This window comes from Callorhinchus milii, unplaced genomic scaffold, assembly GCF_018977255.1.
Source record: "Callorhinchus milii isolate IMCB2004 unplaced genomic scaffold, IMCB_Cmil_1.0 Scaffold27, whole genome shotgun sequence".
Lineage (NCBI taxonomy): Eukaryota > Metazoa > Chordata > Chondrichthyes > Chimaeriformes > Callorhinchidae > Callorhinchus > Callorhinchus milii.
Genome location: NW_024704768.1, coordinates 3043587 through 3058688, shown reverse-complemented (window position 1 = coordinate 3058688; position 15102 = coordinate 3043587). Strand labels below are relative to the sequence as shown.

Sequence of the window (15102 nt, the reverse complement as noted above, 5' to 3'; positions counted from 1 at the left end):
ACATTCTCAGCACAGTGACTTTTATTACCCAGCCAGTTTGGGTTTATTTATTGGGTTCATATTGACCGAAAACCAACACAAGTCCAACAGACCAACAGCCAGATCCGAACTGCCCCAAATCTCTACAGATCTCAATAGTTCACGGCACAGCTGGGCCCAATCTCCCAGCACTCACATAAGTTTGGGTTTGGTTTAGATTTGTTGTTGTTGAGACCCTACCATTTTACAAGACATCTGGACCAAGCCATCCAAATGAGAATTAGCTTACTTGTCTGCTCAGAGATAATAATAATAATAATAATCCTTGATACGGCGTCTTATCACGGGATACGCTGTAAAGTGTAGTGACTGTATATTTGTGTGGGCGAAACGCGGCAGCCGATCGCGCCCAGGGGAGTCCCCACAAACGGTCTTGGAGTGAGCGACCGAATTATTATTCCATTTTTTTTTTTGGAAGGGATTATTATTATCTCCGGCAAAAGCCATCCGCCAAGCGCCTAACAACCCGGTTCCTACTTACTGCTGGTTAGACAGGCGGAGTAAGGAAACTTGCCTACGGTTTCGCCCTGACTGGGAATTGAACCCGGGTTCCTCTCGCTTGCGAGTCGAGGGCTCCGACCACTGAGTTACAGGGCTCCACATAGTGTGTACGTGTCAGCGATGGAGCCAGCACGTTAGAAATCGAGAAGGGGGGAGAGAGGGATTGGAGAAGGCACATAAACCCAATTTAATAAGTCTCTTTAGTACAATGGTTAGGAGTACGAATAAATAGGAATTTGCCTCGGAGGATAGTGATTGGATGTCTGCAAGTCTGATGCAAACTTGGCCACCTCAAAGGTTGGCTTCACCCCAGTGATAATTAACCAACAATAATATTCTTTCCATTGTCTACTTCTCTGCTCTGTGCAGACATCCAAAAAGGCCTTAACTGCTGCTGACGTTATGCAGAAGAACGACCCGAACCGCATCAGGATTGCTTATGCTTTTGAAGGGAGTGGGTGGGGTGGGTGGGGTGGGGGTGGTGGGGTAGGGAGGTGGTCGGGGGATAATTTCGGAACAAATCTGCGGAGACTGCTTCAGCGAACGACGGTAGTAAATCGACGGAACAGGCTCCCTCGGGAGCCGGGCAGACGACGGCGGAAGCGGAGAATGTCATTTGTTTCGAGGACAAATTCGATAGGTTTCTGCTGGAAAAACAATAGCTCAGGGAGACAGCGTAGGGTTTGGGACGCAACGTGTCAAAGCGATGGCGGAAGGCAAACTCGATGGACCTTGGTCTTCTAAATGGCACAGTTGGTGTGTAAAAGCCCCCCCCCCGCCCCACCACCCGCCCCCAAAAACCCCCTTCGCTTCCAACCCGCTCTCGCGCAGGCCCCGGAGTCGCTCACCCACCTCCGACTCCTGCAATAACGCGCTTTGGTTTTGCAGGACGGGAACGTAAGCGGCGAGAACGACGCCGACTCAGACGGCCGCCGCGCGCGGTGACTGGGAACTGCAGCGACGAGGTTCCACGGTGACACGAAGCCAATCGAGCGGCCTTGCGCCGCCAAGTGCAGCAAACCAGCTCTTCGCCCCCCCCCGCCAGGCGCTCCCAGTTCTTATCAGGTGCTGATTTTTTTCGCTCCGCCCGGCGGGTAGCGGGCGAATCGCATCGCGGTGGCGTACATCGCCCCGCGTCGCACGACCGTGTGGCTCTTTTCTCCAGCAACTCGATTTTTTTTTCTCTCTCTCTCTCTCTCTCTCTCTTGCGCGAATCCATCTTTTCTATTTGGTCGAAATGCCTCGAAGCAGATGTGGTCGGGTTGTTGAGTCATGGTTGGATATCGTAGGATGCTCACCCTGTCATTATGGCAGTGGCCACATTTTCCATCATAATCATACGCCCACATCTGGTACGACTTTAGCAGCGATCACCCCCAGAGTGACAACGTGCTATCAAAGAAATGCCCGTCAGAAGCTACCCTCCTGCCTGTATGTACCGTCCGGTGACCGCGCTTGGGAGTGTTACGTGCGCTGCGTTATACCCAGAGCCCCGTGGCTCGGCGGTTAGAGCCCTCTCGCCTCGCGAGCGAGAGGACCCGGGTTCGATTCCCAAGCGGGTCAGGTCAGGGCAAAATGTTGGGCAAGTTTCCTTACTCCCCCACACGCGCGGCTCTGTTTACCCAGCGGTAAGTAGGAACCCGGTTGTTAGTCGATTGGCGGATCGCTTTTCCTGGCGGTTATAATCCCTTCAAAATAATAATAGTAAAAATTTGGTCACTCAATCCACGACTGTTTGCGAGGGGGGAGACGCTGCTGTGCGCAATCGGCTGCCGCGTTTCGCCCACAAACTATACGGTCAATTCACTTTATAGCGTATCCTGCGAAGCGCTTTGAGACGCCTCGAAGACGTGATAAGGCGCTGTGTCAAATGTCAGGGTTATTATTATTATTATACACAGATATCAGAGCTTTGGAAAGAGAACAGTTTGTGGATTCATAAAGTAAATGCCAGGGATGATGGGTTATTATAATAATAATAATAATCTTTGCATTAGATAAAGCAATCAAGGTGTCTCTCAAAACACTGCACAAGGTATACTGTGAAGGGAATTGACTGTATATTTTATGGGCGAAACTTCTCAAGCTCGCCATACAAAATTGGGACTATCCATTGGAACAGCGGAGATTAAGAGGGGATTTAATGAACGTATTCAGAATTCTGAGAATAAATATTGCAAGATTACTCCTGCCGGTGCGTAAATTGGTCAATTCAAGATTTTCACTGTAGCGCAAGGGAAGTTGGAAGAATCTTTTTCACACAGAGGGTTGTTAGAACATGGAATGCTTTGCCACAAAGGGGCTATTAGAGAGTGTGAGCAAAAGAACACTTTTTTTTCTTAAAATGGGGAATTGAATTGGAGAAGCATTTCAAGGGGAATAACGTTAAGAGGTCACGGGGAATTGGGACTGGAGCAACGATTTGCATTCACGTAAGACGTAGGATAAGGTCTCGGAGGGCTTCACAAAGGTGGAGCTAGACGTCAAGCAAGGAAGGAGGTGGGTTGGACGGAGAGCAGCAAAAGCAGTTTGCTCCGGTTGAAACAATGTCGGCTCGATGGTCCTTCTGCGTTGTAATTGTTGTCATTCTTTCATTGAGGCTGGTAGGCTAATGGTATTATTTTGCTGTATCCACACGCTTGCAGGCTGCAGCAATTTGGAACCAGGACATAGTTAGTCTCTTCAGCAAGGTGTCCGCAATAGTGGACAAAGAATTTTTCCGGGCCTGAATTTTCCCCACTTTTTTTTCTGCGCTCAGCACTCATGTGCATTGATTGATTATTAATATCAATTCATTAATGTGCCTTTCGCCGATTGAGCTCTCGGGCAATGGAAAGACACGGAAAGGCTCAACTCAACAGGCAGACGGGACCTCAGTTTAAAGTCTCATTCGAAGGACGACATCTCCAATAATTCAGCGCTCCCCCAACACTGCGTTAGAGCGTCAGCTTAGACTGTGAACTCAAAGCCTCAGGATGCAGTATATAGTTTGGGACAGGACATGTCAAGCGACTGCCAGCACGATGGAAGGCGAACTGGATGAAACTTGGGCTTCTTTTGCCCGGCAAATTCTTTATGCTCTTACGTCCTGACGAGGAGCTTGAACCTTCTACTTGAGAAGCGAGAGTGCTACTGCCTGAGCCAAGCTGACATGTAAGGCAATTTCACAAGAGACAACAGTTTTCTCTCTGTAATTAATTATCCCGAAACAAAAAACTGCTGCTTAATAGATTTGAACTCTCCCCTCCCCATCCACTGGCAGGACGCTGGAGGAGATTTTTTTTCCCCCCGTTTGGTTACTAATCATCAACAGAAGTTAAAGTAAATGAACGCAAATCCAGCTCACGTCCAAATCATGGAACATTGCTCTGGTACTGATTAAAATCGGCAGTCAGCCCCACTAACTCAAACGCGATGAGTTAAAAGAATTCATTTGGGCCTTCGATTCCATCGTAGCATTTTTCACACAGATCCGGTGGGAGTGTTGATACCATAAACGTGAGACTTGATTGAATTGGTGGACAATACGTTGTCTTGAAGGTTTCAGGGATATGAGGGCTGAGCAAGTCAGATAGACCAGATCAGGAGGCTTTATAATAATAATAATAATAATAATCCTTACATTCAATGCAGCGCCTTATACGGTCTTCAAAACGTCTCAAAACGCTTCGCAGAATATAAAGTGAATCGACTGTATTTTGTGGGCGAAACGCGGCAGCCATTTGCACACAGCAGCGTCTCCACAAACAGTCGTGGGATTGAGTGACCACATTTTTTTATTACATTTTTTAAGGGATTATTACCCCACGTTTCGGCCCTACAGGGATCCACTGAAGGACAAATGGGTTGAGGATAAATGGACACGGTTCAACAGGCATTCTGTCGAGCGCGTAGGACTAGACTCGAGCCAAGTCGGTGCACAATTACACAACATTGCACCGAAATGGAGCAACAGGAAAATAAAAAGGGAGATTAAGCAAAGCTTTGCCCTGGAGTGTCAGCCTCTAGATGTATGACTGTTCCTCTTGGTTGCAACACATGCACACAGACACACTCACACCGATGTAGTAATAATAATAATTCTTGCATCGCATACAGTGCCTCATCACGTCGTTGAGACATCTCAAAGCGTTCACAGCGCTCACCGTAAAGTGGATTGACTGTGTATTTTGTGGGCAAACGAGGCCCTCAGTAAAGTTACCGAGACACAAAAATTAAAACGAAGTGGGAAAATAAATGTTTATTACAGTTTAAGTCACTCTAAAAGGCCACTGCCTAACAATACGACTCAACGCCATTTCCTAACAGGTAAACGTGATTGATTGGGAGACTTTAACCTGTGCTAAACAACAAGCATTAAAAAGTCCTTAATAAATATTTTATATACAAACAAAGTCTTCCAGAAATAGTGAGTATTTACAAAGAGCGGGCACGGTCTACAACAGAAGTCACGACAAAAAGATCGTAATTCTCTTCGCTTGGTATATTTGGTCGCTCGTTTTGCTTTTGATGTTTAAAAAAAAAACCTCAGGAACCTATTCTTGAAATATTCTGATCACTGCATTTTCTTTCCCATGTGCAGGTCACCGGAAATATCCCTTTCGAGCATTTGATGGTCCGCAACGAATGGTGATTCAACGTGGAAAAATGTTTCAATCCGTGTGAAATAGGAAGCTCGGGCTACTCGGCCTCGATGTGTCAGAGATATAGACAGGATGAATCGAAGCTCGTCACTTACGGAGATTTTCATGATTCATTTTGTTCCTTTTTTGAACACAAAAGAAATGTGGCTTTTACCGGCGATGTCTTTCATCGTGTTCGTGAAAGATTTTGTCACCGAGGTTATATGTGTAAACGTCTCCATGGCATATAGTTTCCACCATCTATAATAATATAATATAATAATAATTATTATAATAATATTATTATTAACCATCTAATATAGTCCTATGGGTAAAGACTTTTGGATATATATATATACACAGGGTGACCAAAAAAAGTCAAGATATCCACCCTATTGTCTAAAAAAAAATCATTTCTTTAAGACTTATTAGACATGATAATGGTACCACAACTTTTTGGTCACCCTGTGTATAAGATGCCAAACGAAACTGGTGAAGTACAACCCAGAACAGTACGTCAATCTAATTAACTGTGTAGTTTGTGGGTGAAACGCAGGGTCCCGCAAAAAAGTCGTGGATTGAGCGACCAATTTATCTTTAACAGCAGGAGGCTGGGTGTTCAAGAAGGATGAGATCAAATGGGCCAAAGGGTCTTCTTCACCTCGAAACCTCCCTTTCGAGCACAATACTTTGCACACAAAGTGTAGTGGAAATCTGGAACTCTCTCTCTCTCTCTCTCTCTCTCGCTACCAAAAGGCCATTGAAATTCTCCAGACCGAGGTGTTTGTCAAGTCGGGGTATCAAGGGATATGGGGCAAAGTCAGGTAATTGGAGTCGAGGTACAGATCGGCCGTGATCGTCTAATAGAAATGGCGGAACAGGCTCGAGGGGCTGAATGGCCTCCACCTGTTCCTATGTAACGTGCTGTGTAAAGCTGCCACGTTCTCTCCCTTGTGTAAAATCGCTTCGACATGAAGTCAGCTCTTGGCAAAGCCGTCAAAGGCAAGAATTGTCTCCTTCTTTGCTATAAATTTCTAGGGTTTTACGATCTGCTATTTTTCAGGTGGTGGGAGGGTGGGTGGGGGCGCGGTAGGAGGGTGTGGGGAGGGGTGGGGGGGGAGAGAGCCGACCGATGAGATTTCTCAGTCTTTAGAAAAACACCCCCCGAATCTTCCAAATGATTCGGAATAAATTACCGAAGATTTTCCCCTAATTCTGCTCGATCGTAACATTTGAGGCAAAAGGCAGAAGAGTGAACCTCCGGTGTACCTGATAAACCCAGAATCCTCATCAGAAAGGTAATAAAAAGTGTCCTGTGATGCTCTGGGACACTATCCTGTGTGAGTGACGCTATATAATTGCTAGTTGTTGCTGCTGTTGTTGCCTCGTCCCTCGGAGTTGCATTAATGGAGGCTATCAAGGTCCTTTTCATGCAAAGTCTATTGCACTTGGCATTGCCTTTCCTCCAGCGTCTCTCTGTACACCTATAGAGAAACAATATGTGTCCCCATTCCCCTCAAAGGATCTATGTGCCCCTCGAAGGCACCAGAGGACAAGATCGATTTGACGGTTCCTTAGCAATCCATTGAAAGAGTTTCCTACATGATCCTCTGGTTAGGGTCTCACCTTCAAAGCCTTCAGCTTCTGCGCCACCCCCTACCCCATCCTCTGGAACTCCGTCCCACCCCACCCCCCCACCCTTGTCTCCTTCGAGACCCGTCTCGAGACCCTCCTGTTTGACGAAACATGCCCTTCGGTCACCCTCCTAACGCCTCCCCTCCCCTCCCCACCCTCCACCCAACCCTGGGAGTGTGGAGGGGGTTTCCTCTGACGCTCAGAGACACTCGTGAAGAGTCTGTGTGGTCGTGCAGTTCAAGCAGCTGACGTGGCAGCACCAGTGGAAGGTGCAGTGGCACCTCTCGGTCACCCTCTCCGTCCTCGTGCGGAAACCCCTGCCGCAGCAGAGCAGGTCGCACCCGTCCAGACCCAGTGACGTGTTGTTGCAGGCTCGGCCGGCGGTTCCCACGGTGCCCATCTTGCCGTTGGCGGCACAGAAGTTGGGCGACTTCTCGAAGTAGACCAGGTCCTGGGGCGAGTGGGGCTTGTGGGCCGGGTTCTCGGGCTCCAGGTGCCTCATGTCGGCCCGAGACGCCCGGTTGCTGCCCTTGTTGCCGTAGGTGACCCGGGAGGCGCCATCGAAGCGGTCCTTCAGCAGGTCGCCGACCGTGCGGAAGGCAGGCAGGCGCATCCAGCAGGTTTTGACCGTGCACGAGCCCGACATCCCGTGGCACTTGCACTCCTGGCGCATCTCGGCGTGGACCGTCTGCGAGGGAGGGAGAGAGAAAGAGAGACAGTCAGTTGCGTGCCCTGCGATGCCCCGGAGCTCAGCGGTCAGCGCGCTCGCCTCGCAAGCGAAAGAGAGGAAAGAGAGTGGAGGGGGTGGGGGGGGCTCCCGGGTTCGATCCCCGGGAGCTCCATCCGCCAGTGTTCACGTGGGTAAGTCGCCCTTCTCCCTCTTCCATCACTGCCGCCCACCCCCCACCCACAATCATTCCTCCCGCATAACACGCGGTCACGCCACTCTACGGCGGTATTCCCGCGAAGCGGTTTGAGCCGTATCAAAGGCGAGGCTTATTATTATTTTTATCATTATGATTAATAAAATCACTCCAAGCTAAGTCAGACCAAACATCGTCCCGCTTCAATGTCGCTCACGGTTAAACGTTCGAGGGTTTTGAAACCCACAAATTGCTGACTCCTTGTTTCAGTTAGCTTTGCTGTCCCTTTTCTTCCCGAGACAAAAAAAAAGAAAGAGAGAGAGAGAGAGAGAGAGAGAGAGAAAAAAACAAGAATGCCCAAGCTGGAACATTCATTACGACTCCAGGAATTCGAACTGAATTGTTCTGCTGATGTCATGACATAAGCCATGAGAAGGAAAGTACAGTGGGTTTCTGTCAACGTCAGTAAAACTGAGGTTTTATGACCACATTCAACTCACTGGCACGTCTCTGTTTATGCCTAGTCACACATAAACTTCCCGCTTGCATAGCAAGAGCTGGGAGTCAGAGGATTTGGAAATAGATGGTCGAGGATCCTGTATGTTTGCGGTTACTCATTGTATGAGCGGAACGTCGAGATGATAGCGGATGAATGCTTTTTAGAGGCTACGAAGGGGGCAGCGGGCTTGGAAGTCTAGCGTGGGTTTGCCGGGGACATGGACCCGGTCGCAGGTCAGCTGCCGGGCGTACCCACCAATGTACGGTCTGCAAGCGCTTTTCACGGTCAACTTTGCGAAGCGCTTTGAGACGTCCGGAAGGCATCGAAATGCAAGGATTGTGATAGACTAATGGACGGCTGGAACCTTTCAACTGCCCCCAAACTATCGAGCAGACGGTGGGGTTTTCACAGAACTATTCCTGCCAGATTAACTCATCACAAGTACACCTTTATGGCTATTTATCGGACTACGGCTCATTTCATGCCTGATCAACTTCAGACTCAACCCACGCCTGCCATTTGATATTGTGCCCTGTATATATAGCATCTGCAAAGGGTACTTAATACTGAACTTCCTTAGACACAGCGCATGATTTGGGAAGTTTTGAGTCTATAAATAGAAAAGAGTATTGGCACGAGGAGTGGGATTAAACGAAAACCGATAGAGCGTACGCAAAGCTAAATGACCTCCTTCTGTGCTGAATTTTTTTGTTGGATGATATTCCTTAAATATAGGCTTGCAAATCACCTGCCCATAATAATAATAATAATAATAATAATGATTTCGGATTCACAAGGTTGTACGGTTAGAACAGTAATCTGTAACAAGACAGCTATTGGCAGCAAGAACCAAATAGATTATACACGTAGTATTATTAATAATAGTAATGATTCTTGCATTTGATATAGCACCTCATCACTTCTTTGAGACAACTCGAAGCACTTCACAGAATATACTGAAAAGGGAAGTGACTATAATTTTGTGAGCGAAATGCGACAGAAGTGTCCCACAAACAGTCGTGGATTCAGTGACCAAATTATTATTATTATTTTGAAAGGTTTTCATTGATGTGGCTGTAACCCCGAGTGATTACGACGTCAACAACAACAACAAAATTACGTTTATAGAGCGCCTTTCACGTCGGGAGGACGTCCCGAGGCCTGGAACATAACGGAACATAAGAAATAAGGAATTAGAGAAGGTCAGGAAATATATCGCTCTACAAATTGAATGCAGTTATACATGGCGGCATAAAACAAACACAGTTCCGGTATTCATCTGTACAACTGGGACTGTTAATAACACTATTCCGAAAGGGCTTGACAAAATAGCTGGTGAACAGAATATCACGTCCTGTAAAACATAGCTACATCAGGAAGGTAAATATATCAAGAAAAGTAACATCCACTCCGATGTAATGTGGCAGCAATATTGACCATCGCCGAAAAACACTTAAGAAACTACCTCCGTACAGTGATTTAAACTGGAATAATAACCATCATTTGCTGTAGCTCCTTCCACGTCAGGAGGGCGTCTTAAAGTGCTTCACTGAATACACTGTAAGATGGGACGATTGTGTTTTTTTTGTGGGCGAACGTGGAAACCTCATTTTGCGCACAGAAATGCCCACAAACTGCCACGAAAGCAAATGATCAGATCAAATGATATTGAGGGGATTGGTGGCCAGGACACCGGGGTGGGGGGTGGTGGCGGGGGGGGGGGGGGGGGGCGGGTGGAGAGAGGGAGGGAGGGAGGGAGAGAGAGAGAGGGAATATTGTCAAAGGATCTTTGATCCCAGAAGAAGGGATCCTGATTTAACGCCTCATCCGAAGGATGGCAACTCCGAAAGCTCAGCACCACCCCCCGCCCTGATTTCGAGGGTTCAGCCTCGACCGGACGCGTTCAAAGTCCCGACCTGGGGGGGGGCTTGAACCCTCACAAATGGCGGTCGGGTTGTGAGACGAACTGGGACATGTCGTTGGTGTTTACAGTGAAACATGCTGGCCTTCCCCAAGACAGTATCTGATGCGCTTCCCGTTTCCCAGCCGAGGTTATACAAGAGCAAAATAAAAAGGCGCGCACATGTTTTCTATTAGTTAATGAGAAAGAGGCAGCGAAGCAGCAGAACCTCTTTGAATAACAGAGCAGCTATTAGTGATCTGATGCTTTGTTACGGTGGTGGGGCGGAGGGGGGGGGGGGGGTTTGGGGGAGTGTGGGGGGTGGTGGGGGGGGGAAGGGGGGAAGGAGGAGAAACAGATGTAGAATGATTGAAAGATTTGGTTTTTGTGGTTAAATGAGGTAAATTTATATAAAGGGAGAGAATAATGCGCGGTTTAAGTAGAGAAACAGACCTTTTCTGCACAGTAGGAGGGACATTCTGTTCCACTGCCGATTTTTTTTGGGGGAAAAAAAACCAAACAAAATCTTTTTTTAATTATTAATCTCATTTTCCATCGCTCTTCCTCTCTCTCTCTCTCTCTCTCTCTCTCTCTCGCTCTCTCTCGCCCCACCCGTCGCTCACTGTATTTACTGCTCGGTCGCGACTTAATCGGATCCACTGTTCGACGATTCCGCTAACCTTCCCCTCTGTTTACCTCCACCAAACGTAGTATTTTGACTATTCGAAAATAAAATGGTAATAATTCGGTCACTCAATCCACGACTGTTTGTTGGGGGGGGGGGCGGGTGGTGGGGGGGGGGGAACGCTGCTGTGCGCAATTGGCTGCCGCCTTTCGCCCACAAAACGTACAGTCAATTTCACGTTACAGTACATTTCTGCGAAGCGCTTTGAGGCGTCTCGGAGACGTGATAAGGCGCTGTATCAGATGCAAGGAATAATATTATTATTCCTCCTCAATACTGATGTGGCACGGTTCCAGAGAATGATACAGCCACTCTGCCCGGCTATTCCACGTTGGTGTTCAGTACACCGCTCAAGTCTATTCCTTTCCTACTCCCTTCGCCTGCGTCTCTCTATTCCCTTCTCCCCCATGCGTTTTCCCTGGTTTTCTCTTAACGTGCAGTGATGCCGTTCGCTCCGACCGCAGCTTCCACCGGTGAGCTCCACGTCTGTTTGCCCGCCAAATGCAGTCACTACAATCACCGTGATCCCGACCTTTTGGCATAAGCGCCTTATCACGTCATCGAGACGTCCCAAAGCGCTCCACGGAATATAAAGCAAACGTAAAGCGGAATGACCGTGTATTTCGTGAACTGCGGGCGAAACGCGGCAGCCAATTGCGCACAGCAGCGCCCCCACAAACAGTCGCGGATTGAGTGACCACATTTTGTTAATATATATATATATAGTTTTTAATAAAAGGATAATTATCCCCAGAAAGGTGATCCACCAATCGACTAACAAGCGGGTTCCTACTGACTGCTTAGTAAACAGAGGTGTGTGTGTGTGTGTGTGTGTGTGTGGGGGGGGGGAGTAAGGAAACTTGCCCAAAGTTTTGCCCTGTCTGGAAATTGAACCCAGGTCCTCTCGCTTGCGAGGCGAGGGCTCTAACCACTGAGCTACAGGACTCCCAACACTTTGTGGTGTTGGTTGGCTTTGCTCCTAATAGTTATGCACTTCCGTTGAATGGATCATTGGTGTTTAGTGTAACGGAGATTTATATACGTAGATTGTTTACAGCACGGGCGACAGAATCAGGCCACTCGCTGTTTACACTCCCCACGAGTCTCCCCTTACTCTTCTCGCTCTCCCACACCCTCGTGCGAAGGTCTAGCTTCCTCTTGAATGCACGTGGAGTCCTGTAGCTCAGTGGTCAGAGCCCTCGCCTCGCAAGCGAGAGGAAACCGGGCTCGATTCCACACACACACACACACACACACACACACACACACACACTTACTCTGTCGCAGTAAGCAGGAACCCGGTTGTTAGTCGATTGGTGGATCGCTTTTCCGGGGGTAATAATTCCTTCCCCCCCCACCTCCCCCACCAAAAAAAAATAATAAATTTGTCACTCAATACACTGCTGTTTGTGGGGGACGCCGCTGTGCGCAATTGGCTGCCGCGTTTCGCCCACAAAACACCCGGTCACTACACTTTACAGCATATCGTGTGAAGCGCCTGTGAGACGTCTCGAAGGCGCTGTGGGAAACGCAAGGATTATTATTGCCGTGTCTGACAGCTGCTGTTGGGTGTGGGTGTTGATGTGACCAGTTGCCGCGCGCCCTTACCAGTCTGCCAGCTTCGTTGTTGTGCAGGTTGGTCAAGTAACGCAGGTCTCTGCCCCTCTCGCTCGAGTCTACGAACTCGCGGCCGAAAATGCGGCCGAACTCAATGTTATCGCTGCAGCCGCCCCAGTGCCAGTCCTGCCCTCCCGGGCCTCGCCGCTTGTAGTCACAGGTACACGACTCGACCGAGCCCTCCGAGCAGGAGCGGGAAACCGAGTGGGTCACTGCCGCGCTGGTCAGGGCGAAGATGAAGGCTGTCTCTCTGCAACCTGTGTGGGGGGTGGGGGAGCAAGTTGATGTTAATTGCTGTTAATTGCCCCTCTCTCCCTCTCTGGCTGTGCGTGTCTCGCTCCAAATTGGATCAGCTATTGGGTGGGGGTGAGGAAGCGCTCGCAAAACCTTTCCAAGGTACAGTTCTGTACACTCAACCCTAAGTTGAGTCAACTTCACAAGAAGAACTTACAAGTCAAGGAGCAGATCAGATCAGTCAAATCCATCCCTCGCCCTATGATCCTCTGTCTCAATCAATGCCTGAGCAATAGCTTGTCTGGTGTCCAATACATGGGAGAAGAACCCAATTAGGCTGCAGTTTCTAACGTTGGGGGCTAGTTATGACTGACCGTATCTTATTTGAGGGTATCTGCCCAACGCATGTCTCCAGCCAGCAGGTGCTGGTGGAGGGTTAGCCTGGGTGAGACAGGTTATCTGCTCAGGTTAACGGGTTCCTTGTTGGACTTGGATCGGGTTCACATGTTCCTCCTGACTCGGGGCTCAGCCCCTCTAACGGGCAGGTCGGGGATGGAGGTTGAGGCTGAAATCCAGATAGATCTGGGAGCTGTGGCTGGGGGCGAGATACCTTCCCGCATCTGCTGTGGCACTCAACATCGGGTATGAAACAGCTCCCGGATCAGCCCGGAGACTGGGTTTGAGGAACTGCTCTGGATTCTCCTCCCGTCCCCCCCTCTCCCGCCACCCCTGAGAGGAACGCTGATCTGCTGCATTTCGAGCTGAAGTGGATTGGGAACTGACTTGGAGGTTGGCTGATCATTTGGGGATGGATTTGTGAGCCAAATCTAATGGAGCCAGATTGGGGGTGGGGTGGGGGTGGGGGGGGGGGGGTGATGGTGGGGGGTGTGGGGGCGCATGAGCTACTCTCACCTCTGTTGACGATCTTCCCAAAGATGTTGGGGGTCTGGGAGGTGGGACAGTTCCAGCGTCGGTTGCGGAATTGCCACTTGCACTCCTTGGTGGACATCTGCAGGCCGTTGGTGATGGAGTGCAGTATCCCTGGGTTCTGCCGGATCAATTTGCGTTGCTTTCTGCTCAACAGCTGCAAACTGGGGTCCAACACCAACTGCACGTACTTGGAGTCGGTCAGCAGGTTGGAGGAAGAAGGTATGTTCACGATCCCCCTAGAAACAGCGACCCAGTTTGAGAAACCCCCCCCAAAAAAAAAAACTTAATTCACTCTAATAATAGTAATAATACTATAAAATCAACCTATTCCTCCCACCCCCCAAAACCCCCCCACTATCCCGTGAATAACCAAATGATTTGAAATATCTCCCCCCACCCCACCCACCCCCACCCCCGCAAAAAAAATGCCATCAATCCATTTAAGTACGACCACAACAGCATTATATTTGTAATTCCGTTCTTTCACGTCGGGAGGACGTCCCAAGCAGCTGAACAGTCAGGGATCAGGAACCCGATATCCGCAATTTATTATAATAATAATAATAATAATAATAATCGTAACTATCTACGCATTTGACTCAGCGCTTTATCGCGTCTTCGAGATGACTCAAAGCCTTTCACGGAACACGATAACAATAGTACTAACGACCCTTTGGATTTGACTCAGCGCCTTATCGCGCCTTCGAGACGTCTCAAAGCGCTTCACGGAATACTCCGTAAAGTGAAGTGACTGTGCGTTTTGCGGGCGAAACGCGGCAGCCGATTGCGCCCAGCGACGTTCCCCCACCCCACACCCCCCATACCCCCCACACCCCCCACAAACAGCCATGGATTGAAGTGACCACATTATTATTATTATTATTGGAAGAAATCCGAATTCACCAGCTCTCAGGATCACAATCACACCTGTTAACTACTGTCCAAGTTGACTGTCTGTTCTTTTCTTTCTGTCTTTTTTTCTCTCCATTCAACCTCCCCACCCACAACCCCCCCCCCACCCACCCCACCTCCCACCCCCCCCCCCCCTCCCCACACACACACACACACACTGCTTACATTCGATTACAATTAAAAGTCTAATGAATAAGTGTACATAAAAATACAACTCACCACCATCTGCCACTGTTATTGACTGCCAGAGTATGAGAGAGTGAAGTGAACGTTAAGAAACACAGTGTCTTCACTCCCAAAAGCAACGTCAAAATCTTCATTGTGCTTCCTTTTTTGTGTGTGTGTGTGTGTGTGTGGGGATGGGGAGGGGATGGGGATGGGGATGGTTGGAGAGGAGGGATGGTTGGAGAGGAAAGGAGAAGGTCAGTGAAGATGACACAGTTTATTTGCCCCCCAAAACTAACTCGGGAGCTTCATTCAATCGGAGCTCCCTCTCCCCTGTCTTTTTATCCCTTTGGATGAAGGGTTGGGAGAGGGTCCGACCAGCCCTGGAGTGGAGAGGAACAATGATGCAAAGGAGACACATTCTTCCCTTATTGCCTGTCCGGGAGATTGCAAGGACTCTCCATCAATCTGTCCATCATCCTCTATCTGCAACACAACAG

The 15102-nt window shown here is 48.8% G+C and overlaps 1 protein-coding gene across 1 annotated transcript; it reads right to left on the bottom strand.

Annotated features, from left to right (window-relative positions):
• Positions 1–6996: 6996 nt before the first annotated feature.
• On the bottom strand, positions 6997–14757 carry wnt1 (wingless-type MMTV integration site family, member 1). Its single transcript, XM_042344298.1, has 4 exons — positions 14657–14757; positions 13508–13761; positions 12353–12618; positions 6997–7485 (listed from the first exon to the last, which is right to left on the bottom strand). The coding sequence occupies exons 1-4, from the start codon at positions 14755–14757 to the stop codon at positions 6997–6999; spliced, it is 1110 nt and encodes a 369-aa protein (XP_042200232.1).
• Positions 14758–15102: the final 345 nt, after the last annotated feature.

What these genes read in the sequence shown, in the direction of transcription:
- wnt1 (XM_042344298.1), bottom strand. Translation starts at nt 14,757, where the DNA reads ATGAAGATTTTGACGTTGCTTTTGGGAGTGAAGACACTGTGTTTCTTA. An exon ending in TGGGAAGATCGTCAACAGAG is followed by an intron (nt 12,619 to 13,507) that starts GTGAGAGTAGCT and finishes CCCCCCACACAG; the next exon opens with GTTGCAGAGAGACAGCCTTC. An exon ending in ACAACGAAGCTGGCAGACTG is followed by an intron (nt 7,486 to 12,352) that starts GTAAGGGCGCGC and finishes CCTCCCTCGCAG; the next exon opens with ACGGTCCACGCCGAGATGCG.